Here is a 26636-nt window from a genome sequence, read left to right on the forward strand (position 1 = left end):
CAAGGACTCGCTGGCTGAGGACCTGCAGAGCGCAGACCTGGTCATCAGCCACGCAGGTAGAGCCCCGTCTGCTTCCCGGGGCTCCCGGGCCCTGCTGAGGGAGCTCCGTGGGATGAAGTCTCTCCCGCTCAGCGGTGGGCTGGCTGGGCATGTTGAGGTCCATAGCTAGGGGTGGGTTGTTCAAAGAATCCTGTTTCAGCAGCAAGTAGGAGGGTGTGTCATCTCTCACTGTGTTTTCTGGTTCTCTTCTAGGTGCTGGTAGCTGCCTGGAGACTCTAGAGAAAGGAAAACCACTGATAGTAGTAATAAATGACAAGCTGATGGACAACCATCAGCTTGAGCTGGCCAAACAGCTCCACAAGGATGACTGTGTCCTCTACTGTAGCTGCAGGTATGCAGCTGCTGTGGCTGTTCTTGCTGGACAAGAATGTTCAGTCCATGTTATGGCAGAACTGAGAATGTAGCAAGGAAACGTACATCCTTCTCTGTAACCTCCATCTGGATATTAGATTTTCAAGAATGGATAAATTTACACCATGTAGTCATTTACTACACTTAACCAAGCCTTTTGACCATGGCCTCTTCTAATTATTTTTTTCCATTTGAGGGTACATGTATTTAAATTAAAAGAAGAATACTTGGATTCAGGGGGATTCATAAATCAGATATTATCTGGTTAGTGACTTTAACTACCTCTGTCTTTCAAGTACTTATTCAGGCTGCCCTCTTAACTAAACTTCCTGAATCCACCATATCCTCTGACAAGGAGTTTCACAGATCTACTGCCTGTCACTTCAGGAAAAAAAACAAACTCAACCAACCAACCAACCAACAACACACAAAAAAACCACCACCCCAAAATAAACCACCAAGCAAACAACACACAAAAAAATGCCACCATCACCAAAACCCCCAGCACCTTTTGTTAGAGTTCATCCTGATTCCTGTCAGTTTTGTCTCCTCTCCTGTGCTGACTGTATCTTACTGTTTTCTCTTATGATTGACTCCACTCTAAAAATAACAGATGACCTCTAAACTGAAAGCAGAGAAAATGTAACTCCCATTACTTAGTCTGCATCTTGTTCCTTTGCCCTGCAAGCAGGATTTCATATGTTTCAGAAGAGCTTTCTGAACAGACTAGGCCTGGCATTCATTTACATTGAGCAAGTTTCTTAAACTCATTATCTTGGTGCTTCTGTCAGCTTTGGAATTTTTATTTCTTTGTGTTGGGCAGTGCTAAGCATTTGAGCCTTATTTGCAGCCTGATAATAGCAAGTAACAGATTGATGTAGCTGTTCTTTCTGGTTCTGTGATCAGGAGAGAACTCTGCCATGTGTTCAGATAGAATGGATTTCCTCATGTGGTTTATGGGGACGAGTCAGATCTTTTTCAGTCTCCCAGCATTGCAACCAGAGAAGATTAAAAAGTTGCAAAGTTGAGCTTTTCTCTGAATGCTGATGGAATTGTGTTCTCAGCAGTGGTGGCTGGGGCCTGCTGCTCTGTGCACTCTTTTCCTTTCCATACATATCCTTATTTATACGTATACTTATTTATACTACTATACTTCCATGCTAAAGAATTACGTATGGGTGAAGAGAAAGAAAACTATTTAAAAATTTCCTGTGGGATGGATCGTTCTTTAATTTTTGGTTTTGCTCTGTTTTTACAGCACTCTTGTGGAGACGCTGCAGTCAATGGACTTGTCAGCTTTGAAACCTTTTCCTCCTGGACAGCCAGAAAAGTTTGCTTCATTCTTGGATAAAGTTTTTGGCTTACAATAAACAAAACAGAGAAATAAAAATGTTGGAATAAAATGTCTCATCTCCTACTGTGGCCTTCAACACTAAAGATCCACCAGCTGGGCCAAACCCTCAAAGAAAATGTCACTTAATACTAACTGATATTAAGTGTTTTCCAATTTAGTGCCAAACTCATTCAGCTTTATTTATTTATTCAGCTCTTAAAAGAGCACAATGCTAATAAGGAGGGAGTATAAACTGCCTAGTTTCACAGACAGACATTTATATCATAAAATCTGCATTGGGATGGTAATTCCAGTGATGAGGACAAGCTAAACTACTTCTTTACAGGCATGGCATATGCATAGTGGTCTCTTGACCATTTTTGCCAAGTAGAGGTGGAAATAAATTGTCTTTGTTGATGTTCTTGTGATGTTCTGCAGATGCCTTCAGCTCTTGTTTCATGTGTTTACAGAAGCACTGAAAAGAGAGCTTAAAAGTGAGAGATTTAAGCCTCAAAAGGGAAAAAGGCATGAGCTGCAAACCTGCTGCCAAACTGCCCACAGCTGCCCTGGGTTTGGGTGATTTACCCACAAAGTAAAACAGAGGAATAGGCTTGGCAATACAATCACTCCATTTACATGGTGTTACCTCATCATAAACCATTAGTTTGGACTTCTGCACACCCAGTGTTTCCTATTTAGATTACACATAAGGAAGAAATTCTTCCCTGTGAGGGTGCTGAGGCCCTGGCACAGGGTGCCCAGAGAAGCTGTGGCTGCCCCTGGATCCCTGGAAGTGTCCAAGGGCAGGCTGGATGGGGCTTGGAGCACTCTGGGACAGTGGAAGGTGTCCCTGTCCATGGCAGGGGGTTGAAACTAGATGAACTCCCTGCAAATGCAAGCCATTTTGTGATTCTTTGATGCTGATCAGGGCTTTCCATTTAAAGTTTTTAAATTGACAACTATGTTGATGTTACATCAAATTTTTAAGTAAATATTTTGAAAACCAAAGGGAGTTTAAAATGTTCATGCATGTTCTTAGGTTTCTAATGTGCTAGAATTTTACAAGTTCATAATTGGTGCTAATTGCCCTTCCTACAAGGACATTATTCATTTGGGGGGATTTTGTTTTATTGTTTAAAACGAGAAAATGAAACTCCTGAATTGGCCCATCTGATGTCTAAGTACAATTTTTATGAGCAAATTAAATGTTCATAAAGGCATTCTAATCAAATCAAGCACAAAGGGCTACAGGTGGAATAAATCAGGCCGCACAGTTGTGCAAGAGTCATTTTTGCCAATCCCCCAAAGTTTGCCCCAAATACTTGATTAGGAGCGACTAAGATTTTTACTCCCTTAATGATTTCTATGGAGCTGATATTTCAAATTCACTGCTAGCAACTTGCCTCCAGCCCAGAAGCGCAGAGGGAATTTTGGATAACCACTGGACTGATGTTCCCGCTGGTTATTTGCAGTCGAGCGATGAAGTTGGAAGGAGCCAGCTTAGCCAAGCCAGGTGCGGGAGGAGACGCTGGGGATGCGCACCCACGCCGGGAGCCGGGCATCCTAAAACGGCCTAGAACAGCCTAAAATGGCCCCGGCGGAGGCAGCTCCAGCGGGATGCGAGGGGCCGGAGCCGGGGGCTGGGGCCGGGCGGTCCCGCAGGTGGGCGCGGTGCCTCATTAGCGGCGCCTCATTAGCGGCGGCCGCGCGCCCAGCGCCTCGCGCCTCGCCCGCGTCTCCGTGCCCGCCTCAGCCGTCCCGGCCGGGAAGATGCACAAAGGCTCCAAAAAGTACTTTGGGCAGAAGTCCTTCAGCGAGGTGGCCATGGACGAGTACTTGGGCAGCCTGGGGCTGTACCGCAAGATGACGGCCAAGGACGCCTCCTGCCTCTTCCGAGCCGTCTCGGAGCAAGTGCGCAGCCGGCCGGGCTGGGGGCAGCCGGGGCGCCTCAGGCCCGGGGTGGGCCGGGGGTGCTCCTGGAGAGCCGCCCGGGTGCTCAGAGCGCGATGCCGGCAGCGGGGAGGAGTGGGGATGTGTGGGAATGTGTGTGGGGATGTGTGGGGATGGGTGCGAGCGGCTCCGGGCGCTGGGGCTTCCCTCAGCCCCAGGTGCCCCTGAGCCTCTGCACTGCCTCTTCTTGTGGTGGCGTCAGTCTGTAGAATTTATGCCTAACGCGAGGCTTAAATTAAACTCTGAAATTTTCTCCTTTATTACCGTTATTTTTCCAGCTGTTTTCATCTCAAATTCATCATGCAGAAGTTAGGAAAGCTTGTGTCTTGTTTATGAGGCAGCACCAGTCTAGGTTTGAATCCGTAAGTACCGTGTGTTGTATATATATAAGCTGAGTACGTGTAGTTGGGAAGTGCTGCGGGAGGGAGTCGGTGGTTTAGCACTGAGAACACGATGCTTTGCCATGCTTGGTGTTTGTAAGAGAGGAGAAATGATAGGATGGTTGTCCCTTACGTTGGGTTGCAGTTGCATAAGTTTTATTTGACTTTGGTTCTGAAGTTTCTGAAAACAAGCAAGGTACTGAAACCCAAGTGAGTAGGGTGAGTTACTTGTATGGTATATTCTCTGGGGAGCAACCATTGCAAAATTTAGTAGTAGGTGGGAAATGTGTCGGATTTTTGGAGCAAGAAATGAATATCGAAAGATGGTGGGAAATCCCAGAACAATTACATGAAGTTATGGGGGTTTTGAGGTGGGTTTTTTGGTTGTCTTTGTCTGTAGCAGTTTGTGTGGGTTTGTAGGGTATTGGTGTGGTTTTTTGGGGATTGTGTTTTGGGGTGTTTGCTTGTTTTCCTTGTAGTCGTATTTAAGTGCTTTATCTAATCTAGGAGGGACTTGAGTATTACTTGGACTCATGTCTTTAATTTTTTTTGAGGATCTCTTGGTATTCTCACATTGATACCCCAAATCATTCCCGTGTTCCATGTGCCCTGGTCCCTCCAAATCAACAGCTGGTAGCTGTGAAGTAGTGTTTAGGTTTAATTTTAACTTTGTTTTCTAACTGCCTAAGTTTTTATATTTGCTTTCTTCTTTGTTTTGTCAAAAGTATGTGGAAGGCTCATTTGAGAAATACCTAGAACGACTAGGAGATCCAAAGGTGAGCATGATTTAAGACTTATTAAGAGATTTAAATTTGAGGAGACTAGAACAGGAAGGTGCTTAGGTGATGACTTAAAATGTAGTTATTTGAGTTTGTGGGATTTTTTTAGATAGACCCAAATCTTGGTGTCTCATTTACATAAATAATGTGAATAAACTGTACATGTATAAACAATACCAATTTCAGTGGGGAACTTATGTGGGTGCAAAGGAGCAATCTCTGCAGGCTGGATAGTAAAAGCTTATTAATAATTGTAGGGCTTTCTGGAAAGAAAAAGCAAAATACATGGAGTGTACCTTGCATGAAATTTTTGTCAGGCTTTGCAATGCCCTGCTTCTTTCTTTAGTGTTCAGATACGTGGGTTCAAATTGTTATTTCTTTAGTCTAATCAGTAACCTTGGTAAATGCAGCAGTCTCTGAAACAAATACGGGTTTAAAAAAAATGTATCTTGAGTGATGTGTTGGAGCAGCTCTAGCAGCAACTCAGTCTAACTCATTTTGGTAATTGTTGCCATCCCATGAAGCAGACCCTTTTTACCTCACTCTCCCCCAAATCTTTATATCTCAACTTTTAGTGCATTGGTTGATGAGTTTAGACAGGTATTTTAATTCTACAGAAACCTAGAATACAGTTCTTGATGTTTAGATGCCTCTGCTATCTCATGTAATCTCCTAATCTTGCATAGGAAAGTGCTGGCCAGCTGGAAATGAGTGCTTTATCAATGATATACAAGTAAGTACCTCTTTCTTAAGATTTACTTTGTTTTGCACTTGGTGTGGGGTTTCTGGCCCCAGAACCTTCTATGTGTTTGCCACTGAAATGTGAATGTGTGAAGCATGATGAGAAATGCTTCCCTACAAAACTTACTTAAGTGGCATGTAAATGGTGCCATCACAGCCCCTGATCTAATGGGGATTAAGGGCAGGGTCGCTTTCCAGAGATGCTTGTTTGTTATCCTTTTGCTGATGTTTTACTTGAATGTCAGGTGTTTGCTTCTAGTGGCTGAAGGCTGGAAAATGGGGAGAACCAAGGAGCTGTGTGCAGTGGAAACACTGTGTGGTAGTTAGAAGTGACTAAAACTCATGTGGGTGTTCTTGAAAGTTCCAGAAGTGAGGAGTACCTGCCCTACCTGCTATGTACACACTGATATTTATTTCAGAGGTAACACAGAACTGTGCAGGTGCTGCTGTCTTGCTAAAGATGCTGCTATCTGAAAAAGCAGTCTGGCTCTCCAGTGGTAGAAATTAGAGCCCTCCTTTTGCAGGCTCACTTTGTCCCAATGCTAAAGGAACAAACTGAAGTTCAGCTAGAATTACTAGCTCCCTGCACTGAGGTTCTAGTCCTTTTGCAGGGTGCCTAAACCACTTAGACTGAATTGTCTTAGTGTCTGAGCACCCTTCTGTAAGCATAAGTACTTGACTTAACCTGTGAGTAAATATCATGGTCTTTCACAGATAATTTTTATTTTCCCTTCAGGATGGGTTTTCTCACCTGGCCATTTCTTTATTCATTTATCAGGAAAAATGCTTTGCTTGACTTTTTTCTGTAAACCAACAGCTCTAAACTGCTCCCTGTAAACTTCTTCATAACACAGTTCTACTGAAAGTCTGCTCTTGCTAGTCTTGTTTTCCCTCTGCTTACCTAGGCGAGACTTCATTGTGTACCGGTACCCCGGGAAGCCACCCACATGTGCTACAGGCAATGACTTTGAAGACAAGGTCAGTAGAAGTGAGGGCACTTTCCTTCTGTTCCCCTGCCAGTCTGTTTTCTTACTTTTCCTGAAGCTGGATGAGGTGTGCAGTTTTTTCCCTGGGAAGGGATGACTGTAACAAACTGATTGATTGATTTTTGTGACATATAGTTGGTCCCAGTTCAGAATGGGAGCTATTAGAACAGCTTACCTACATCAGAACTACTGCTGGGGGTAAAAGGAAGGTGCATAAAGGACAAATACTCTGTATTACCTTGCATCTGACCCCTCTGGTGTTCTCTGGAGCTGCATAGATGTGGATGAACAATTATGTGGCTATTTCAGGCATGATAGCGATGAAGTTGCTGTGGTGTGGATTGCATGTGGGCTGTTCTGTTTGCCAAAGTGGCCAGTCTGCTCTGAATCTGTGCTGCTGCAGCTGTTAATGATCTGTTGATGAGCACTGCTGTCTTCATCTACATGTGCTTCTTTCTTCACCTACACACTTTCCTTGTAGCTTAATTTAATTCCAAAATGAGCTGAGTTTAAAAATCAAACAGCATGGTCTAAATGTGTGCTTGCCCTCCAAGGCTTTCCCACCAGAGCTCTCATTAAGTGTTGGCAGCTGTCTGTCATTACACTGAGTACGGGCAGCAGCTCCTTCTGGTGCTGCTCCTCCTCACCACCAGAGGAGAGCTTGTGTTGGCAGAATCCACACAGCACACAGAATTGAGTCCTGGCATCTCAGCTCCCTCTGGGAGCTGGTTTTCTGGGAAGCATCCTCACTGGCAGTGTGCTGACAGCTGCCTGAGGGCTTCTGCCCGTTGCAGTTGACTGTGGTTGTGTGCCAAGAAGTTTGGTGGGACATGTTTGCATGGTGTGTCAATGCACGTGTTGCAGAAAGCATCTCTTATGCTTCTTAAAAGCAAGGTTTTAAAGGCTGGAGAAGTAAATGCTCTTATAGTCCCTCATAGAGAAGGATGAGATGTGCCTTTGACACTTGGGACAGTGTGGCTTGGGGTGCTGCATTCAATGTGTTGTATTTATTTTACCTTCTGAGCAATTGGTGGTCTTGGAGGTAAGTGGGAAACAAACAGCAGGATGTACGGGTGCTTTTTTTTCTTTGTGTGATACAAAGTTACTTAGAGACTTCACCTAAATTTCTGCTTGGAGCTGATGCTACAGCTTTTTCTTATTTATATTGATAATATTAACCATTTTCTTGATGAGTTGATGTCAACTGTAGAATGAGAGGGTCTCAGATAGAATTTGGGGTTACATCATTCCAGCCTTAAAACCTTTTTTTTTTTTTTTTTTTTTCCCAGATTTTACTGTGTTGTTCTGGTAATGGCCACTACGACTCTGTGTATACAAAACAATTCCAGGAAAATGCTGCTATTTGCCAGGGTAAACTTGAAATCATTTTTCTCTGGAAGGGAATTGTGTGTTTTCATATGTTTAGAGGCAGGGTTTATTTCAGTTTTCAGGGGTGGGGAGAAGAGAGATGGAAGCTCACTTATGGCATATTGTTATGCTTAGACTCATTTTTTTATTTGTTAAGTGGGGTATTGGTCCAAATGGCTTCCAGAGGTCCCTTATTCCCAACTGAGTTACTTTATGATCCTGTCCCTAAATTTGATGTCCCTGCTGCCTTGTAACAGTAGTCTCAGATAGAATTTGGGGTTACATCATTCCAGCCTTAAAACCTTTTTTTTTTTTTTTTTATTTTCCCAGATTTTACTGTGTTGTTCTGGTAATGGCCACTACGACTCTGTGTATACAAAACAATTCCAGGAAAATGCTGCTATTTGCCAGGGTAAACTTGAAATCATTTTTCTCTGGAAGGGAATTGTGTGTTTTCATATGTTTAGAGGCAGGGTTTATTTCAGTTTTCAGGGGTGGGGAGAAGAGAGATGGAAGCTCACTTATGGCATATTGTTATGCTTAGACTCATTTTTTTATTTGTTAAGTGGGGTATTGGTCCAAATGGCTTCCAGAGGTCCCTTATTCCCAACTGAGTTACTTTATGATCCTGTCCCTAAATTTGATGTCCCTGCTGCCTTGTAACAGTAGATAATACCTGAAGATATGCCTGCCTTGAAAACTGCAGCAGTTCTTATGTATCTCATATTATCGAGCTTTGTATTGATTTGTTCAGCTGTGTTATATGAGATCCTCTACAAAGATGTGTTTGGCATGGATGAGGAAGAATTAAGGTCTGCAGTTGAGGTGTTTCGAAGTGGATCCAAGAAGAACAGAAACAGTGGTCCTGTAGGAAGTGAGGATGCAAACTTTGGTTGTCTCCATGAAAAAGTGCCCAGAAATTCATCAGAAAAGAGGTAGTATATTGGGGAAGAGGATCTGGCAGGAGGGAAGCAAAAAAACCCCTTCAAAACCTTGCAGAGGACAACTTTTCCAAGTTTCTTTGAATTTTTATGAAATATTAACTCTTTTTTTCCTATGTCATGACACAAACACAAAGCTCAAGTATATCGTGGGAGAGAGAGTGCTTTCTTTGGAGCTGGGAAGTGTCACATAATTGAATATCCTCTGCTGCAGGCTGTGGTATAGTTGTGTGTTTCTCTAAAATGACAGCTTATTTGTAAGTAAAATTGCTCCTTATTTCATTAGAGCTTTTTTATTAATTTTTTTTTAACGAGAGACTTAGTACTCTTCTAAGCCTCCACAGCTTTGAAGGGCTTGAGAGCTGCCTCTGAACGCCTGCAGACAGCATTGGTTTGATGGGACCTGGCACAGAGTGTCTTTTGTACTTGGCAGTGCAAGAACTCAGTGGGATCACCTTCATCCTTTCCTAACACAGGCAGTAGCCCTCGTTAGGGGTGGGTGTTGGAACAAGCAAAGGTCATGTTCTTAAAGCTTGGAAAAGGCTTGTCCTGCACTGCATTGCACCTCGCTAGTGTTTAAGGCAAAATGTACCACTTGATGGCACCATGGTGCTTTTTCAGGTTGTGTGAACAGTTGGTGATACTAACCCTGGCTAGAAATCGTGTGTTGTATCTTTTGTAATCTTATTGTCAATTTTTTAGGCTGGACAACTGGGAGGGCAATGATATGGACAATCCACAGGAAACCAAGTTCAAACAAGGCATTGAAGAACAAAAGGTTTGTCAGTTAGGGGAAAATGCCCTTATGGTTTGCTTTTGGGGTTTTTTTTCTCTTGTATGATGTTACCCTTGTTAGGACTAAATCCTCTTTACCACTTTCTAAAAATGGGGTTTTGGCAAGGGGGTGGCTTATTTTTTCTGTCTGCTTGTCCTTTTGGTTTTGCCCTTGAGTTTCTCTTAAATTGGAGATGCTCTTTTCCTTTCTGAAATTCTCTAGTTCTTCTCTGGCTGATTTTTATTTCCCCCAAAAGATGGAGCTTAGCAGATGTTTCCTGATTTGCTGTTTGTTTTTCCCAGGAGATGGTTTAAATTAGTTCACTTTTGTCTTGACCATAGTATAAATTGCTTCAGAATACTTTTAGAAACTCTACAGAATTAGTTTTCAGATACAATAACTGAAATTCTCACCAACTGTTGAAGCTGTGGCTTCATTGGTCTTGTTAGCTTCCTTTGATTCTTTTTGAGTACAGAACATGCCAAGTGTTACTCTTGAGCCTGTCCCAGTGCTTTCCAGGGTCTGTTTGCTCAGCACCTGAGTGCCTGAATCTGTTCTCATACTCTGAGTTTTAGCTTTTAGGGAAATAGAGTGGAAGTGAAAATTTTGGAAAATAGCATCTGTACATTTTAAAATGGTTCACAGATAGTGGTAGGATAAGAGGCTCTGCTGAACACGTGAAATGCACTTGTTAATGCTCCATTCCAATTCTGTTTTTAGCCTCCAGAAAATCCTCCAAAGATGCCTGTTCCTTACAAAGTGCTAAAGGCACTGGACTCTGCCATCTATCGAAATGTGGAGTTTGATGTTTGGCTGGACAGCAGAAAAGGTATCTTTGGAAAGGGGAAAGCCAAAAAACTCTTCCTGCAGTAGGCTTAGCATTAAATTTATGAATCTGAGTCCTGTCACCTGTTTGTTCACAGCTGAAATGTGAAGGATAGAGGTGAACCCAGCAGATAGCTGTAGGTAGGACATGTTCTTGGTTTCCTGTCTGCCATTCAAAGTACAAAATACCCAGCTTCTGATACTGTATAATGGTACAAGGTTGCTAAAAATCTGATCTCTGCTCCTTATTGACTGTGTACAGGAAGTAGGATTCAAAGCAGAGCACAGAACTCTGTTGCCATTCTGTTATATTGGAAAGCATTCAAATGTGGAGTTTTTTGTTACAGCATGTGTGCAAAGACTTCTTTTTAGAGCACGATTTTGGCCTCAGAATTGTATAATAATGAAGATCTCAAATTTAGCTTTGAGATCTGTCAGAAGAGTTTTTGTCTTGCTTCCTAGCCCTCTTGGGCTTGAGCATTCTGCAGAGATCTCATGGTTCTCATGGCTTGGGAAAGGCTGGCTGCTTTTTGGCTTTCACAATGGCTGATCTGTAAAGCAAGGAGTTTCCAAGAAAGATAAGGTTTTAAGTGATATTTGATGTCTGACCCAAAGTGCTTTGCATGCTGAAGAACTCTAGCATTTTACCACTTCGTAATCAGTAATGAGGATCATTAAAATTCTTGGAACAGAGTGTGGTAACCAATTATCAGTGTAGAATACTGACGTGCAGCGAAGCCAGGCAAGGAACAGAGGTAAAAAAAAGCTGAAATCTAACAGCAAGGAGACTTTAGGCAATGTTAGCTTTTCCTGGATGACATTTCATGTTTGCCAAGTGCCACCAGGACTCTGGCAAGATAAGAGATGTCCAACACTCTTAATTCCAGGATTTGCATTAAATGCAGGATTAACTCTGTACCACCACAGAAGCTGCAGTGTTGGAGTAGTAGTGCTGCTTGCTGCATTACCTGGATGTTACTGGTCTCATGTGACTTAGACTGGTTATGGTCTATTGTAAGAATATCTAGAGTTACTCCACTGTTACTATGGGGAATGTTCAGGCATGCACAGGAAGTATTAATTCCAGTGGCCTATAAAATCATAGTTGGATGCTGTCATGAAGTACTTGTAGGATATGCAAAGAAAGAACAGTAGTTTAAAGGCTTTTTTTTCCCCTTTATTTATTTATTCATTTATTTTTAGAGCTTCAAAAAACTGACTACATGGTGTTTGCTGGGAGACAGTACTATTTAGGAGACAAGTGTCAGGTTAGTACTCAAAGGAGACCCAGTTATGATAAACTGTTAAAACTGCTTTAAATGGACTATGATAAACCATGAAGTCATTTGATTTCATTGAATTTTCTAAGGCTTTTCTCATTCTCTTTCTTGTAGATATTCTTTTAAATGTAATTGCTTTCTAAAATCTACTTTTAAACTTGGTAGTGTGATTAAAAAAGTAGTTTGGGAGTTCAATGTGAACCAGTCATGCACATTCTCGGAGTGTGGAAGTTCCAGGCAGAGCTCAAAATGCAGAGGGGGTGCTTTTGATGTAGTTGTCTTTAGATTTTTGCACTTGGGCTAAGCAACAATTCTGGATAGTCTTATCTTTCTTCAACAGTGAAGTAGCAAAATATTTTTATAAAATAAAAAGGGAAGAGCTATGAAGGGAGGAGTAGAATGATCTTGGACAGGAGATGCTGAAAGGAAGGTCAGTTTTCTTTGTATTCTGATGTCATATGTAGTGAGGATGTATTTTTTTTATCACTCTTTAAGGTAGTGCTGATGATTCACTCAGTGACTTGTTTCTCCCTGAGCTGAGCTTTCCTCTTCCTACTTCATCTTCTGTTCTTCTCAAGTTCTTAAGCAGCAGTCTTCCTTGGTACTTATCTTCTGGGCACAGGGAATAAAAATAAGTTAGGGAGCAGGTATCTTGCCTCTCAAGTTGCTCACAAGACTGATTTTATTTCTTTTTTTCCTTCCTCCCTGAAGTTAGTACAGTGCTTTTTATTTTGTCTGCAATTTGAAGTAGTGTTTGAGACTCCTGGGCCAACTCAATAACATAGGACTGGCTTAGGAGCAGCCTTTGCTATTAGTGGTTTGTAGACAATATTCTGATGCAGTTTGGGTTTTTTAGAGCTTCCCTTGTTCTCTTTCCAGGTATGTCTGGAACCAGGAGAGAAGTATTACAATGCTCATATCCAAGAAGTTGGACAGGATAGCAACACGTTGACTGTGTTTGTTGAGGAGCTGGCAGAAAAGTAAGCAGTGTGGTGATGACTTCAAGTTTAAACTCTTTCTGGTTGAGGGGTTTGTTTTCCCTCTTGGATTTCTAATGACCTAAAATCATTATTGTAATGCCTTCTGTGAAATCTTGCTGCTCTTACCTCACTGGAATGTAAAAGTGATTTTTGCAGTTTGGGCTTAATTCACAGAGAGCAAATTGCCCTCTGCTGTTGTGTTTCTCTGGAGTTTTTATCTTGTACCCAAGCAACAAAATAATTGGCACTTCTGGTGAGTCTAACCACTTTCTCCCCCTTGCTGTTCAATCATTCACCTTCCTCCAAAGCTAGGATTGACAACATCCTGCAAAAATTGTGTTGTCCCATGCTTTCAGGTGTACAAAGGAGGCATACAAATGCAGGCAGGGGGGAGAGGCTTGACCTAGGAAGTAAATAGTGTTGAGACTAAAGCCTAGCTTGTCTTTTTTTATTAAACAAGTACCAGTAAGGTGTGCTTGGTGCCAGAGAAACAGATGATTTATTTTCACAAGCTATTTTCTTCTGTGTTGGTGTTGCTTCAGCTTATGTTGTTGTGCAGAGTGTCTCCCTGCTAATGTGGGTGTCCTTCCTGCAGGCACACAGTTCCTTTGGCAAACTTAAAGCCAGTGACAAAAGTGGCTCCTGTCCTTGCTTGGAATATGGCTCACAACAGAAGAGGAGGAGCCTATCAGAAAGTCACAGGTGGACACTTCTCAGGAATAGGTTTGTACAAGGCTTCCAGAAGCATTCCTTCCCTGGGGAAGTAGGGGAGGTGCTCATGATAGTTGTAACTGTAGCAGTCTTTGGATATTGGAAGTGGCTTAATTCACCCTGTGATATAAAACTTGGTCACCACGGGGGTTTGGTGTAAAGTTACCTTTCAGAGAGAGATGAATTTGCCTTTGCAAAAGAGCAAATCCATTGAAATACAGAGCAAATTTGGTATTGCTCAAAATTGACCAGGACAAATTTGCCACTTGAGAACCATATAAAAAGGCATGTCAGTGAACTGGAGAGCTTGTCTGATCTGGCATTAGCAGAGATGCATGGACAGACCAGGGCTTCCCTAACCAATTAAATATGGGTTCTATTTAATTTGGAGGAGGAGTTGTGAGGTTTTTACTTTATAAATAAATGCAGCCTGCATAGGGAGACTTTAGCACTGAATTTGATCAGCTGAAGCTTGAATGTACTCCCATGTCAGATGCTTGTGTTCTCATCATGTAGAATGCCTGATTGAGCCTTCTAAAGAAAGGTCTGTAGTTTCCATACTTAAAATGGAATAGGCCACTCCCTTTCTTTTCTGTGGGTGCAAATACTGAGTCTTCTCCTCATCATTTGAGACCGTAGCTCAGGTTGAAGGTGTAAATCTTTCTTTCCTTAATGGAAACTGCAGAAATGGATATGAAAACACGGAAGAGGATGCTCAAGAAAGTCCGTGGGAAGGAAGTGTTCATGGCTGTGGCGTACAGCAGGGGACAGCCAGTGCTGCCACCCCGGCTGCAGCACAGTGCTCCCTCAGCACGCTTCCCTGCCCTCCACTGCTCCCAGGGAGGTGCAAACATGGCACTCTACAAACCCTATCACCAGCAGAACCCTCCCAGACACCACCGTGACTCCGGCATGCCGAGGTAGGAAGCTCTGAAAACTTGAGTTGGCCACTTGTTTTCTGTTCACTCTGGTTAGGAGAGAGTTTGTGCTGTTTAGGTAAAACTACAGCTGGGAGGCACTTCCTGATAATTGCAGGAAGTGCAAATACCCTTTAAACCCAGGGGATCTGCCTGATTTGTAAGCAGGCACAACACGCTTGGCCCTCAAATAGCATTCTACCCCAGCCCAGGATGGAAAGGCTGTCAGAGCCATGGCAGCTTCTCCTGCTCCTGGTGAACGACAACAAACCTCTTGTACCAAACATTGCTCTACCAGCCGTTGGGGGGAGGATGGTGGGGCATGAATTGTCTCTTTGCATCACAGTGTGAAACAGAAGGTTTCTTGTGGCTCTGCAGAAGGAACTTGAGTTAAAATTGAGCAGACAAACGCAGGTGAAATTGCAGGTGGTGGTGATTCTTCACCTCCTCTCTTGTTCCTAAAGCTCCTGCAGCCGCAGCCGCCGCCAGCTGCAGTGTGTGAACAAGGAGTGCCAGTACGGGTTTGTGGCAGGGGCTGCAGAGGAGCCTCGAGGGCCAGAAGAAACTGCAACTTTCTGTGAAATTGAAGGAGATGATGACTCTGCTTTTGCTACTGTGCCCGTAAGTTATGAACAAAGGGTAAGCTGAAGCCTCTCAAAGTGAGATGAGGAGAGGAAAACTGTCCAAATGCACAGCAATTCCTTGCCTAAATTCACAGCAGCTTTTTCTGGTTTTCTTGGACTAAGGTTTTACAGTGAATGCATTTTTGAGAATGGAAGACTGAAATTAGTCTAGCTCCTGGAGAACCTGCTTAAAAACTTCAGTTTTTCTAGATATTCCCCATCTTTCTTTGTATCCTCAGTAGCAACACTTGTTTTCTTTTTAGCATTTTCTTTTTAGCATATTTTCATGAAAATAGTTTCTCCTTTCTATTGCAGTTGGAAAACAATCTTTTTCTCCTGTGCATATCCTGTCTATCTCTAAATATCATGGGAGAAAGCTTTTCACTTGTTTGCCACACTGTAATTTATCATTTGGGCAGCAAGATTCAGAAACTGGGTAGTGATAGCCTGGATTTTTTCCTCCAAATTTGTAGTTGTGATATTTTGGATTAACATGTTGTTCCTGACAGTTTCTTCTGCTACAGAAACAGGAAAAAATTATAAACCTAGACTTTTCTTAAAGCAGTCTTTTTGCTGAGTTGTAGATAAAGTGGCAGTGTATTCTTTAAAATGCTTTTTTTTTTTTTCACTTGTAGTTTAAACCTAGTCCAAAGCTGGGTATGCTAAAAAAAAAAAAAATCGATTTATACTTAGGTATCTGAATAGGAAAACAGATTGTTTGAATTTTTTTGCTGTGTCAAAGCAGTGAACTTAACTAGTGTTAGACTTGTATTTAAGTGAGGCAGAGGGAATGTGCTTAGGGGCTGTTTCAGCACCAGTCATTTTTTTCTTTCCCTGATGTACTAGATCTATAATCTTTGCTCTGATTTTTCCTCAAAGAGTGCCAAGGAATAAGGACATATTATCCTGCAATTTCTTTTTTCCAGCATGAAATCAATACAGCTCACTGGCTTTTTCTCCCCCTTGCTAGACTTGCCTGCAGCTCCTAATGAATAGGTTTTCATGTTCATTCAGTGACTTTGTTATTGTCAATGCCAAAGCTTTTTCTCTATCTCTTCCTTGTCTTGTTCAGTAAGGAATATGACATTTCCTGGAGAAAGATGCATCTCACAGAGGACTCTGCCATGCTGCTAGAAGCCTGGTGGGAGAATCTTCTGACTTACCACCTCTGCATCAACCTTGGAAATCTTTCAAGCCTCTCTGAGCACTTTATTGATCTTGTAGTCATCAAAGTCTTCTGAGGAGAGTTTTGAGTGTCACCTTAGCTATCACAAAAGAGTGAATCAACTTTTTCCTCAAGCAATCCTGTATTCCTCCTTCAGAGAACTGATCTTAAACTGGGGTGCAGCTAAAGACTGACTTCAGTGCAAAGACAAAGGACATGTAAAACACTGAAGGAGTGCTCTGGGCAACCCTGGGGTGTGCTGCTCTCTGAAATAGTCAGGGTTGCACATGTGGTCAGCCTAGTGCAGACAGTGGTGTCTGTGCCAGCAGCCAACTTTTGGTTCCCCTAGCTGTGGCTAAGAGTAACCTTTTCTCCACAATAATCAGTGTTTGCATGAACTGGTCTGCTGCTGGTATGGGGGAATGCTCCAGAATGAGGAATGCACTAATACTTGTCTGGGATCTGCTCCCTCCTTTTCAGCTGTGTTAGAGCTTAGGATAAAGCAGGCTGAGATCTGGGAGGGAGCAACTTGACTGCATAGCACAGGACAGTGGTAGATCTTCAAGAATAAAAAGTGTGGAAGGCAGAATAAAAGGAAAAGGAAACAAGTGTTTGTTGCATTGGAATGGACACACAGATGATGCTTCTAGTAAGCTTTGGTTGCAGCAAGCTGGGTCTGCCAGCCTGTTTCTGTGTGTCTGTCTCCATAGAGCATGGAAAGGTTGTAAATTATTTCTAAATGCGTGCTTCTGCCTTTGCTTTTCAGAGCCAGAGTAATCCTGCTCCCATTGTCCATGGTCCGGGGGGGTTTTGGGTAGCAAGGAGAAGTCCAAACTCCCTTCCATCTAACAAGCAGACCCTGAGTACCTTAGAGGAGGAGGAAGCAGCAAGTGAAAATGGTGAGTTCTTAAAGGATTAATAGGCAAAAAAAAAAAAATTTAAGAGATTGTCAGTGTGCTTTTCATTGTCAAAAGTAGGTTACTTCCATCTCCTAGAGGAGAAACAAAGTGAGCTGATACTGAAAGCAGGTTATTAATGGTGAACTGGAATGTAATTACAGTAACTCCAGCTTTAAGCTTTTTTGCCCTTTTTTTTTTTTCCCCCCCGAATTAAAACTTCCTGTTCTCTCTCCATTGTAGGGCAATTTCATGAGGAATATATTTATGCACCTCCAGGTAAGTAGAAGTTTAGTCTTCACTGATAAACATTTGGTGAATGTAACAAACTCCTCAATTATGACCTTTTTATAAGTTTCTGAAGGATTAGATTTAATGCAGCTCTGCCACTTAATTTTGCCTATGCCCTCCAGATCCCAACTGTGAGACTGCAACAGTATTTAGTTCAGCAGAACCTACAGCAAGCTTGGTAAGTTTTACTCAGTCTGTTCAGATTTGAGATCCTTGAGGTGTGTGGCATTCCTCATGGAAACTGTCCTTGGATGCATAGTAGGCCAGAGACTTAATAAAAGAAAGGAATGCTTATTTCATTTATCCATTCACCCTCCTTTTCCTCCCTGAATGGTGAGGTTTTTATCTGAGTCTGCAAGTACTGTCTGGATTGCACTAGATACATTAATGATTTTCCACGTTTCCCTCTGCAAAGAGAGAGTGTGTATTTGACTGCTGTTTACTTTTCTTTCTCTGCTCCAGACAGCACTTGCTTTTATCAGGCCACCCTTCAGGTTGTATTCCAGTTAATCTTAATCTTTCTCTGTGGAACTGGAGAGATCTCATCTGTGGTAGAATTTACCTTGGAATTTTTTTATTTCTTTAAATTTAGAAACTAACTCTTTAGTCACCTGCTGCTCCACAGTGGAGCAGTCCTGATCACACCAGAATAAAACTATGTTTAGTTGAGCTACAAAAGGCACTCTGGGTGTATAGTCCATATTTTTTTTTTTTTTAATTATATAAGGGTGTGTTATGTGTGCCTTGTGGCTTCTTTGCCACTTAAATGGACCCTGCTTTGCTTTGGAATTGCTTCAGGAAGAAGGGCCAGTCTTTGTGTCACCTCGAGATGAAGTGGTTTCCTACAGCTATCCACAGAAGGTAGTGTCTGGTACTCTGAGTTGTATGTCACACTTCCTTTTTGTGGTGGCCCTGTGGAGAGGTGACCACTCTGCTTGGACTGTGTCCATTTGTGGGGACCCCTCACAGCCTCTGGCAGCAGAGAATACAATTCCCTGCAAGTACAAGCAAAACAGAAGATGCCTTGCAGGTGTCTGCAACACTAAGCGGGTATTTTCAAGCCAATTTTCAGAGAGTTTGGATAGTTAGTGCCTTTACAGCTAGGATTTACAAAATGCATTTAATGTGAAGTGAGAATTTTTGACGTATGTGGTATTTTCATAGTCTGTGTCAAAGCCAGTTGCAGAGGCAGACTGCTGAATATTCTTGACTCTTTTCCAGATGTTGGTGAACTCTGCAACAGTTTCTACCTCCACAGATGTTTATAGTGCTCCAGCTACAGGTCTCTCTTCAAATTCTGCTGCCTCCACTCCAGCCAGTGTCATAACAGCAGCTCCCCCACAAACAGCAGTTCAGCCTGTCATAGTATCTCCCTATTCTGTGGGGAGGCCAGGTAGAGTGTACAGACTGCAGCTGTGGACTTGGATTTCCCAAGTTTTCAGTTACATTTTCCCCTCCCTTCCTCCCTCCCCATCCAAAACAAGTGTTAAAAGGCTTTAAAAAGTGTCACTTGCTTTGGTTTAAACTTACTTAGCTGCAACTTGGCTGCTGACTTCTTGTTTCGAAGGGGCTGTTGTCCCTGAATTTTTATGGGAATTGGAGGTCTCTGCTTTGGGTTCCCCCCCCTTGCTTCCTTTAATTATTAATGCCAAGTGTTTGCTAGAAAATTCTTTTGAGAAGGCATATGTTCAGTGCAGCTCCCTTCACCTCCCCTTTCCTACAGCTAATTTTCCTCTTGAGCTGAGGGAGTAAAGCCTCTAGAGCACTGTCTCTTCCAGAAGAGTCACTGGGTGTGGCATTTCAGGGTCTGGTTCATTTTTGTGACCCTTGGTTCCTTCTGTGCACGGAGATCAGGTTTGTGGGTAGACACAGGCTGCAGTTGCCACCTTAGGTGCTGTACCTGCTTTGCTGTTGGAAAATGGCTGTTATGAAAAAATTGTTCTCCTTCTTGCAAAGAGCACTTCTCCTGTCTTCTGTAACTTCTCATTTAGCATCTAAAAAGTCTCTGCCTTCCGTTCTGCTCAGTTCTGTCTCACTTTTCTTATCTCTCTTTTTTTCTGCTCTGCATGAGAGTTTAGTCAGCATGGTTCTCAGCTGTCTGCTCACTGGTGCCAACCTGCTGCTGTGTTAGAGGTGTGGGCCACCTAAATGAATATTGAACAGTTGTCTGTCCAAAAAATTTTTGTCCTGACATGTCTTGAACCTTCCCTTAATTTTGTGGGCTTACTGTCACACTTCTGAGGACATGAAGTGATTAGTCTGTTCTCTGTTGTTCTCTTACATAACTATCTGTCCTAGAAGTCTGGCCTGCCTTCTAATATGAAGACATGATTGAAAAACACTTGGTTTTTTCTTCTAACTGGGATATACAGCTTGCAGATAGAAATGTAGTTATGGCTTGAGAGATTGAAACTCTCAATTGAAATTGAACTTCCCATCTAGTTTTAAAATTTCTTCTGGACACCTTTCGAAGTGGTTGCTAAACAGAATTTTGTCAGAGCCTGTATTTAGGGGCACTGAGGTGTCAAAGTACATGCTAAATTGTGTAACTTAGCACCTTGCTCATTTGACATACCATGGCAAAGTTGATGTTTTGGGTGACATTTGTTTCCTTCCAATTGTAGCAGTTTCTTCGGTGTCATTCCCAATTTATTCAGCTCCTCTTCCCCCAGTGAGTGAGGTGGGAGAAGCTGGTGCCGTTCTTCCAGCTTACTCTTGTGATCCCAGTGGCAGTGATCTGCCTCGAGGTAATGATGGTTTGTGCTTTTATTTCTGCTGCTCTCCAGCACACTTCTTACTTTTGTTCTCCTTGGAAGCTTAACAGAACACCAAGTGACAATACATAGTGAGAAAAAATGGTTCTTTGCAACTCGCAGGGAGTGAGAAATATTATAGATATTCATGCTAAAACATTTTCACTCCCAGTTTTGAACAGAAAGTTTGTATCTGACTCAAATATGTGATTATTGCAGCTCTAGACAGCACCCTAAATAAGTGAAAGCCCAGGGAGAAGGTAAAGTCATCTTGTTCCTTGGGTGTGTAGCTTGGCCACACAGTGCCATCAGCTGGGACAGTGTTCAAGGTCCACGTCAGCTGTTCAGCAGTGAGAGTGCAGAGACCAAGCCTGCTGCTTTCGCAGGCATTGCTGCCATGCTCTGCAGTTCCTCTGCTGTCTTGCCTGTGCCCTCACATCCAAGATCTGTTAATTTTGGCTGTTCTCTTTCCTCTTCCCTGCTGTGGTACCATCTCTCTGACTGTTGCCACGCACACACGGAGTTCCTGCTTTCCAGCTTTAGTTGAATGCCCTTAACTTTCCCCACTTGGGAGAATGGGGTGTTAAGTGTGCTGACAAGAATCTGGAGTGGATGTGGATTAATAACCTCTCCAGACCCTGCCTGGGGCTCTTCAGCTGAGTCAGTCCATATCATATGGGCCATGTCCTTCTTGGCACAGACTAGGAATTTCAAAGGTTGCTAGTTAATAAGGAATTGCATGGAACATTTGTTACAGTGCTCGAGTATAATCTATATGGCCTTTATGTTAAGAAACCCATAAGGTTTTGGAGTGTAGGGCAGGGGGAAGTACATGGGTGTGCTTGATCTGGAGTTCTGTGTGCTTTGCTGAAGACACCAGGCCTGGTATAGATGGGAGAGCAGGACTTGTCAACAGACTGAAGCCCTGGACCTGGGAGGAAATCCTGATGTGGGCTCCAGCATTATTTGTTGTATCTGCATTTGTTCAGTTTTAATAGCATCTTGTATCTTGTTTTAATGGCATTTAGGACTTGTGAAGTGTGTTTATTAACACAGTGACCTCAGGTGTCCTGCCCTTGCCTGGTGCCTTGTATTTGAAGGAGCTGTTGATAAAAGCCTGCTTGAAATTACTGTGATCTAGAAACACTGTGTTCAGTACTGGCCAGAGCTTCCCATGAGCACCAGTAAAAACTATCAGGATATGAGATTTTTATCAAGAGTCAACATGGTCTTTATATTTTCGTATCAGGATGGGCAACTCTTTTTGGCTTAGCTGTTGCTTCATAAGGTTGTCACGTTTTACTGAAGATGGACTTGATTTCCAGACATCTAAAAGAGGAATATAAACAAAAACTGGTCTCCTACTGTACTGGCTTCTGTTCCAGCATTTCACAGACGTCAGTATTTCCAGTACCAGTTTGTCACTTCTGTCTCCCAGCAGTTCCTTTGTACTGTTATTGCTGCTATGGAAGCAGCTGTTTCATTCAGCTCTTATGCTTGCTTTGCATAGATTTGCATAAACAATTGAAGAACAAAATTGGATTTTTAAAAAAAACGCCAACTTTTTCCAGATGTAGATGGAATTACAGCTTGATACTAAAAAGTTTGCATAAGCCTTTGGGTTATTTTTAACTATTTTACTGACTGTGGGCAGTGTCACAGTCAGACCATCAACACTTGCAGGACTAAGCAAGGAAGGGTCTGTGTGCATTTCCTAAAACAGCTGCATGGGTTGTTGCCCTGATAGATGGTGCTGAAAGGTAAAAGAATTGAGAAATGGCAGCAGTGCCAGAGGAACAAATCCTCGTGCATTTTAAGGCTGGGGTTTGCTTTGCTGGTGCTTTTGCCTTCCTGCAGCAGAACACAACACAAAGTGCCATAGACAGCAGGGCTGGGAAGGTGTGGGAGATGGGTGGACAGGGGAGCACTGTGGAGCCAAGGCCTGGTTTAGGGGAGGGTGGGTATTTGTGAAGATGGAATATGGTAACTCTGGAGGCGTTGCTAAGTTGAATCCCTTAGTGGTTCCTTTTGAGTTGTCTCCCTGCTTTCCCTTAGCTTTAGTACAGCTGGGAGCTCAAAGTCTGTGCTGTGGCATAGGTCACTTGCTCTTCCTGAGCCTTTGAAGCAAATCTCTATTGGCATCTAAGAAATCAATTTTTCTCATGCACAGTTCCAGAACTGCATCCTGGGATTAAATACACACTCTATTTTTATTTTTTTTTCTTTTGCCCTTTCAGTGGGTCAACTTTAAAGGTTTAAAGCTGTTTCACAGTTTTTGGGTAGTTGGAAATCTGTTTCCAAGTTCAAAACCCTGTTGCTTTTGGAGAGAGGTTTCAAAGTTCCTTCATGCACCTGGGACTGTTTCTCAGCATATCATTTACTTGGCTGGGGACAAATGGTTCAGTAGAGGGAAGACAGAAGTAAAAAAAGACTCTGTAAGAAAGCTGGGAACTGAGTACCCTTGTGAGGAAGGAATATACTCCTTATTCCTGCCTCCATTGAGCTTGGTATAACAGTTGGAGGGCTCCAGAATTAGGCAAGAGGGTCTAAGGATTGCTCTGTTATGTCCTAGTTGCTTAGAGAGTGGAGACTTGAAAAAAAACCTGAGTCATCACTTGAGTAATCGAGATGAATAAACTAAAATTAAAGCTAATGTCATTAAATTAAATACTAAGTTGCTCAGACAAATGCCCTGCCATTGCACAAATATCTAACTGGATTTAGTTAAAAAGATAAACTGGTTTAATGACTGATATTCAAGATACATCCTTTACCCTTGAAATTTCAAAGAAAAAGTAGTGGTGAAATACTGCCATTCATTAAGTTACTCTAACTTAAAATAAAATGTTCTTACTGTGTGTAAGTTGCTTTTGCTTCTTGGTTTATATTCCTCTGCTCTTTAATGTCATATTCTTTAATTTCAGATACAAAGGTCTTGCGGTATTATTTTAATATGGGATTACAAGTAAGTGCTTTTAAAATGAGTATAGCAAATTGCCTGTAAGAACTGCTGCGTTTCTTGACAAATGTACTGATGTATTCAGAACTTCCAAGTGTTTTAAATGTGCATTATGTGCACTGGACTACTAATATGGGTAGACTTTCTTGGTGGAGATTAAAGCATGACTCAGGGAAGTGAAGTTCTAACTCAAAATGTGAAGTACACCATCATAATTGTTTTACTGTGGGTTGTAATGGTAGTTTTTCAGTTTTACTTTTGGTTTTTTGCCTTTTTTGGAGTTCTTTTTTTTTTTTTTTTTGATGGTGGATAAATATTCTTTCTATGAAGAAAAGGGGAAGAACCTGAGCCATTCTTGAGAGAACTTGTATACTTAGATAAGACATCAAAGACCACTTAGAGATGTGTGGATGGAGTCTCCTAGGACTTGTGCAGCTGAGCTGAGATGGGTTAGCACCATTTCTCTGTGTTCTGGAAACCTGCTCTGCTGAAGAGTTCTCTGTAGCAGTAGTCAAGTGCAGCTTCAGTGCTGCTGCTCAGGGAAGTAAAAAAAGCATTGTGAGCTCCTTCAACTGAAGAAATAGGAAAAATCTGACTATGATAGTTAATAACTGGGAATCTTCTTTCTCTGTAAAGACTTTTGACACAACAGCAGTGTGGCTGTTGCTGCAGGTATTGCAGTATCTTTCCTGGTAGGCTGTAGTGGTTTCATGGGGGGGTTTGTTTGTTTATTTGTCTTAAAGGGCTAGGAAGGAAAAAAATGCATTTCTTCTAAGTTTAGATCAGAAAGTAGCAGTGATTTGGAGGGCTGGAGAGTATGAGGCTGTTATGCATGACTGTTTTTCCCTTTCCTCCAAGTATTGCCATCAGAGCTGTTGGCCTTCCATGATGTACGTGCAGCCAGTGCTGCCTCCATCTCCAGTAGAAGTTTACCCAGCGTATGCTGAGCCAGCTCCTGTCCTGGATCAGTCTGTGCCTCAGCTCTTCCCTGATGCTGGGCAAACTGAAGTCCACCAGGTTCCCTTGGAGGCATCAGCAAATGGTTTGTATTTGAGTAATGCTGTGTTCATGCTCGTGAAAGCCTGCATTAAAAGGCTATCAGTGCGGCTGAAGTGTGTGAATGTGCTTTTTGCTCTTTTTTTTTTTTTTTTTAAGGTAACTTCCAAAACACAGAGCCTCCACCCCTGTCCTATGGGCCAGTGTATTACCCAGTGGTGTCAGACCCCTTCAGCCAGCAGCCTCTGCCTGGCTTTGACTCTGTGGTTCCTGCCTATCGCTACATTGGTACCTGGCATCCAATAAATCCTCCCCATGGAAATTCCCCACCAGTGGCGAAGGCTGGGAGTTCAGGAGCACCGCCCCAGGTTGGCTACGTGGCCTCCCCTAGCCCTGCACCTCCTGATGCACCTCAGGGAATGTAAATCTGGGAGCTGGGGGCTCCCTTTTGGGTTCTCATTTCTTGTTTGCCAGCTCTTGTTAATATTGTTTTGTAAATTTATCCTCTCTGAGAGGGTTGAGTCAGTTGATCAAACTGTGTTCAAATTTCACGTTTCTCTTCAGGTTTATGCTACTGATCGGTGACAAGATGTTGCTTTAGTTGATTAGGAAAAGCGTAGGAGAAAAGTACTGTAGTGCAGGGAACAGCTTGGATGTGAGTACAGGAAGTATGGGAAAAAACATGCTGGCACTAAAGGCGTGTTGTGTATCTCTGAGGGCTTGCACTGAACACTGAAACACCTGGTTTGTGCTGAAGCACTGAATCAGGCTGCCATTACAACTCAGATAAACACCGGGCACAGGGTTGTTTAGAGGGGGATAATAATGTTGAAAATAAGTAGACTTTCTCAGATTTCGCAAAACAAAGCTGCTTTGCCTCTAGTGGTCACATATTTGTAATAGCTGTGTATTTCTTCTGTCTGACTTCATAGTGCTTAGGTTTCGTGGCTCTGCAAAGTGTAAGAATAATGTTTTGATCTGTTGTATATTGTTGTATATTTGTGAGATTTGTTTTGTGAAAGCTGTTGCACATATGGTGGTGGTTAATTTGCACTGACTGCACGAAATAAAAGCATTGAACACATGAACATTGAGTGGTCATTTATCACTGGCAGGTAATGTTCCTGACAATTGGTTATCCCGCAGCCTGGACTGAAGAAATGCAGTTGTGTGGGATAAGGCTGTTCCAGCTTTCTGTGAGGAAGTAGCAAAAGCTTTCAGCATGAAAAGGGAAGTGGAATAATTCCTGGTAACTGTACCTTTTCCCCTCTAAATTCAGGCACAATGTGCTTGGTCCTCAAATAGCATTTTACACAAAATTTAAATCAACTCTCTTGGCCCATTCTACTGTTCAGTGATTTTCTAAAAATCATTTTTCCTTTGGGTATAGCTAGGTGGGGGTGAAAAAGATATTAACTGCAGAACTGGGAGGGGAAAATATTGTATTTCCTTTGGTATCCAGTTTAAGTAACCCTGGAAGCAAAAACAGTAGAGAAAAGTGGCTTGTTACATTTTTGACTTAAATTCATGTAGCGCTGTTGGTGTTGATAATGTAACTCTGTAATGGGAGGGTAGGCTGCAAGCTCAGCTTTAAGTTTGTCTCCTCCAATTTTTAATTGCTGTACATTTAATTTGGCAATTTAATAATGGCTTTTCAAGATGGAGCAGCCAGGTAAAAAGTCAAAGCAAGATGAAAATGATCCCTGAATAGCTAATTTGATTTTGAGCTGCTCTGCTGTTTTTAAAACAAAACATTTACACAAAATTGTTTATGAAGTAACAGGTGGCCTTTGTGTTCCTGCCTCTGGAGGAGCACTTGACTTGCACAGATTTTCTTCGGAGAAAATACCATGAGGGGGTTTTCTTCTTTTTCTCTGAAAAAGCATTCACTAGCCTAACCTCTTAAAGCAACTAGTAAAGCCTGTGATTTATTTTATTGACTTTAAAGTGGCACTGACCTGAGAAGTATGGTCTTAATGCTGGAGTCAGGGAGAGTGTTTCCACCTCAGTCTCAGGTGCCATCTGTCATATCCCAAGCAGTGGCTGTCAAGCACTGAAGGGAATATCTTCCCCTTTCAGGCTTTAGTTAGGAGTTATGCCTCACTTCTTCCACTGTCACTGAGACAGCCTTGCTTTTTTTTCTACACACGTGGTTAGCACAGCACAGTGTTGGTGTTTTATCTTCTGGTATTAGTCTGTCTCTGGAAGTCAACTTTTTTTTTTTTAATTGGAAAAGCTGATAATTCTGGTAGAGAGTTCTGTTTATGGCATGGTTTTGCTTGCACCATAAACCATGGCAACTGTTGACCATTGTTGGCCACTTCAATATACGTGAAAATTACTTTAATTGATATAATAATGTCATATGTAGTCAGTGAACTCATTTATGGATTTGATATACAGAGGTGCCTCTGTGACTCATTTTATGTATTTTTTTGCCAGGGCTGTTAAGGCTCAAAATCTGCTTTTTTCAACTAGCAGGTAGGGACTGTGGGGAGGAGTTCTCAGTGTGTCCTGGAGCTGGCTGATGAATGCTCTCCATGGATAGGAAATGCCACCTCTTTATTAACAGCAAA

At 42.3% G+C, this 26636-nt stretch overlaps 2 protein-coding genes across 9 annotated transcripts; both read left to right on the forward strand.

The window, feature by feature from the left end:
• Positions 1-1818, forward strand: LOC103617862 (UDP-N-acetylglucosamine transferase subunit ALG13 homolog). The gene is made up of 3 exons (XM_008636212.2): positions 1-56; positions 253-391; positions 1670-1818. Exons 2-3 carry the CDS (start codon positions 321-323, stop codon positions 1779-1781), a joined length of 183 nt encoding a protein of 60 aa, XP_008634434.1. The 5' UTR covers positions 1-56; positions 253-320; the 3' UTR covers positions 1782-1818.
• A 1604-nt stretch (positions 1819-3422) lies between these two features.
• Positions 3423-25148, forward strand: LOC103617915 (putative bifunctional UDP-N-acetylglucosamine transferase and deubiquitinase ALG13). Of its 8 annotated transcripts, none has more exons than XM_017737629.1 (23): positions 3423-3655; positions 3973-4056; positions 4800-4850; positions 5540-5586; positions 6500-6572; positions 7870-7951; positions 8703-8883; positions 9592-9667; positions 10385-10493; positions 11693-11757; positions 12649-12749; positions 13345-13472; positions 14146-14380; positions 14842-14998; positions 16932-17064; positions 17305-17340; positions 17475-17530; positions 18151-18213; positions 18574-18745; positions 19977-20099; positions 23030-23070; positions 23923-24106; positions 24220-25148. In XM_017737629.1, exons 1-23 carry the CDS (start codon positions 3515-3517, stop codon positions 24483-24485), a joined length of 2604 nt encoding a protein of 867 aa, XP_017593118.1. In that variant the 5' UTR covers positions 3423-3514; the 3' UTR covers positions 24486-25148. The 8 variants fall into 8 exon arrangements, with proteins under 8 accessions (XP_017593118.1, XP_017593120.1, XP_017593121.1 ...); XM_017737631.1 differs by having other exon boundaries at positions 18574-18634; XM_017737634.1 differs by having other exon boundaries at positions 3433-3534.
• The last annotated feature ends 1488 nt before the right edge of the window (positions 25149-26636 follow it).

The sequence above is a fragment of the Corvus brachyrhynchos genome, unplaced genomic scaffold, assembly GCF_000691975.1.
Source record: "Corvus brachyrhynchos isolate BGI_N302 unplaced genomic scaffold, ASM69197v1 scaffold346, whole genome shotgun sequence".
In the NCBI taxonomy this organism is placed as follows: domain Eukaryota; kingdom Metazoa; phylum Chordata; class Aves; order Passeriformes; family Corvidae; genus Corvus; species Corvus brachyrhynchos.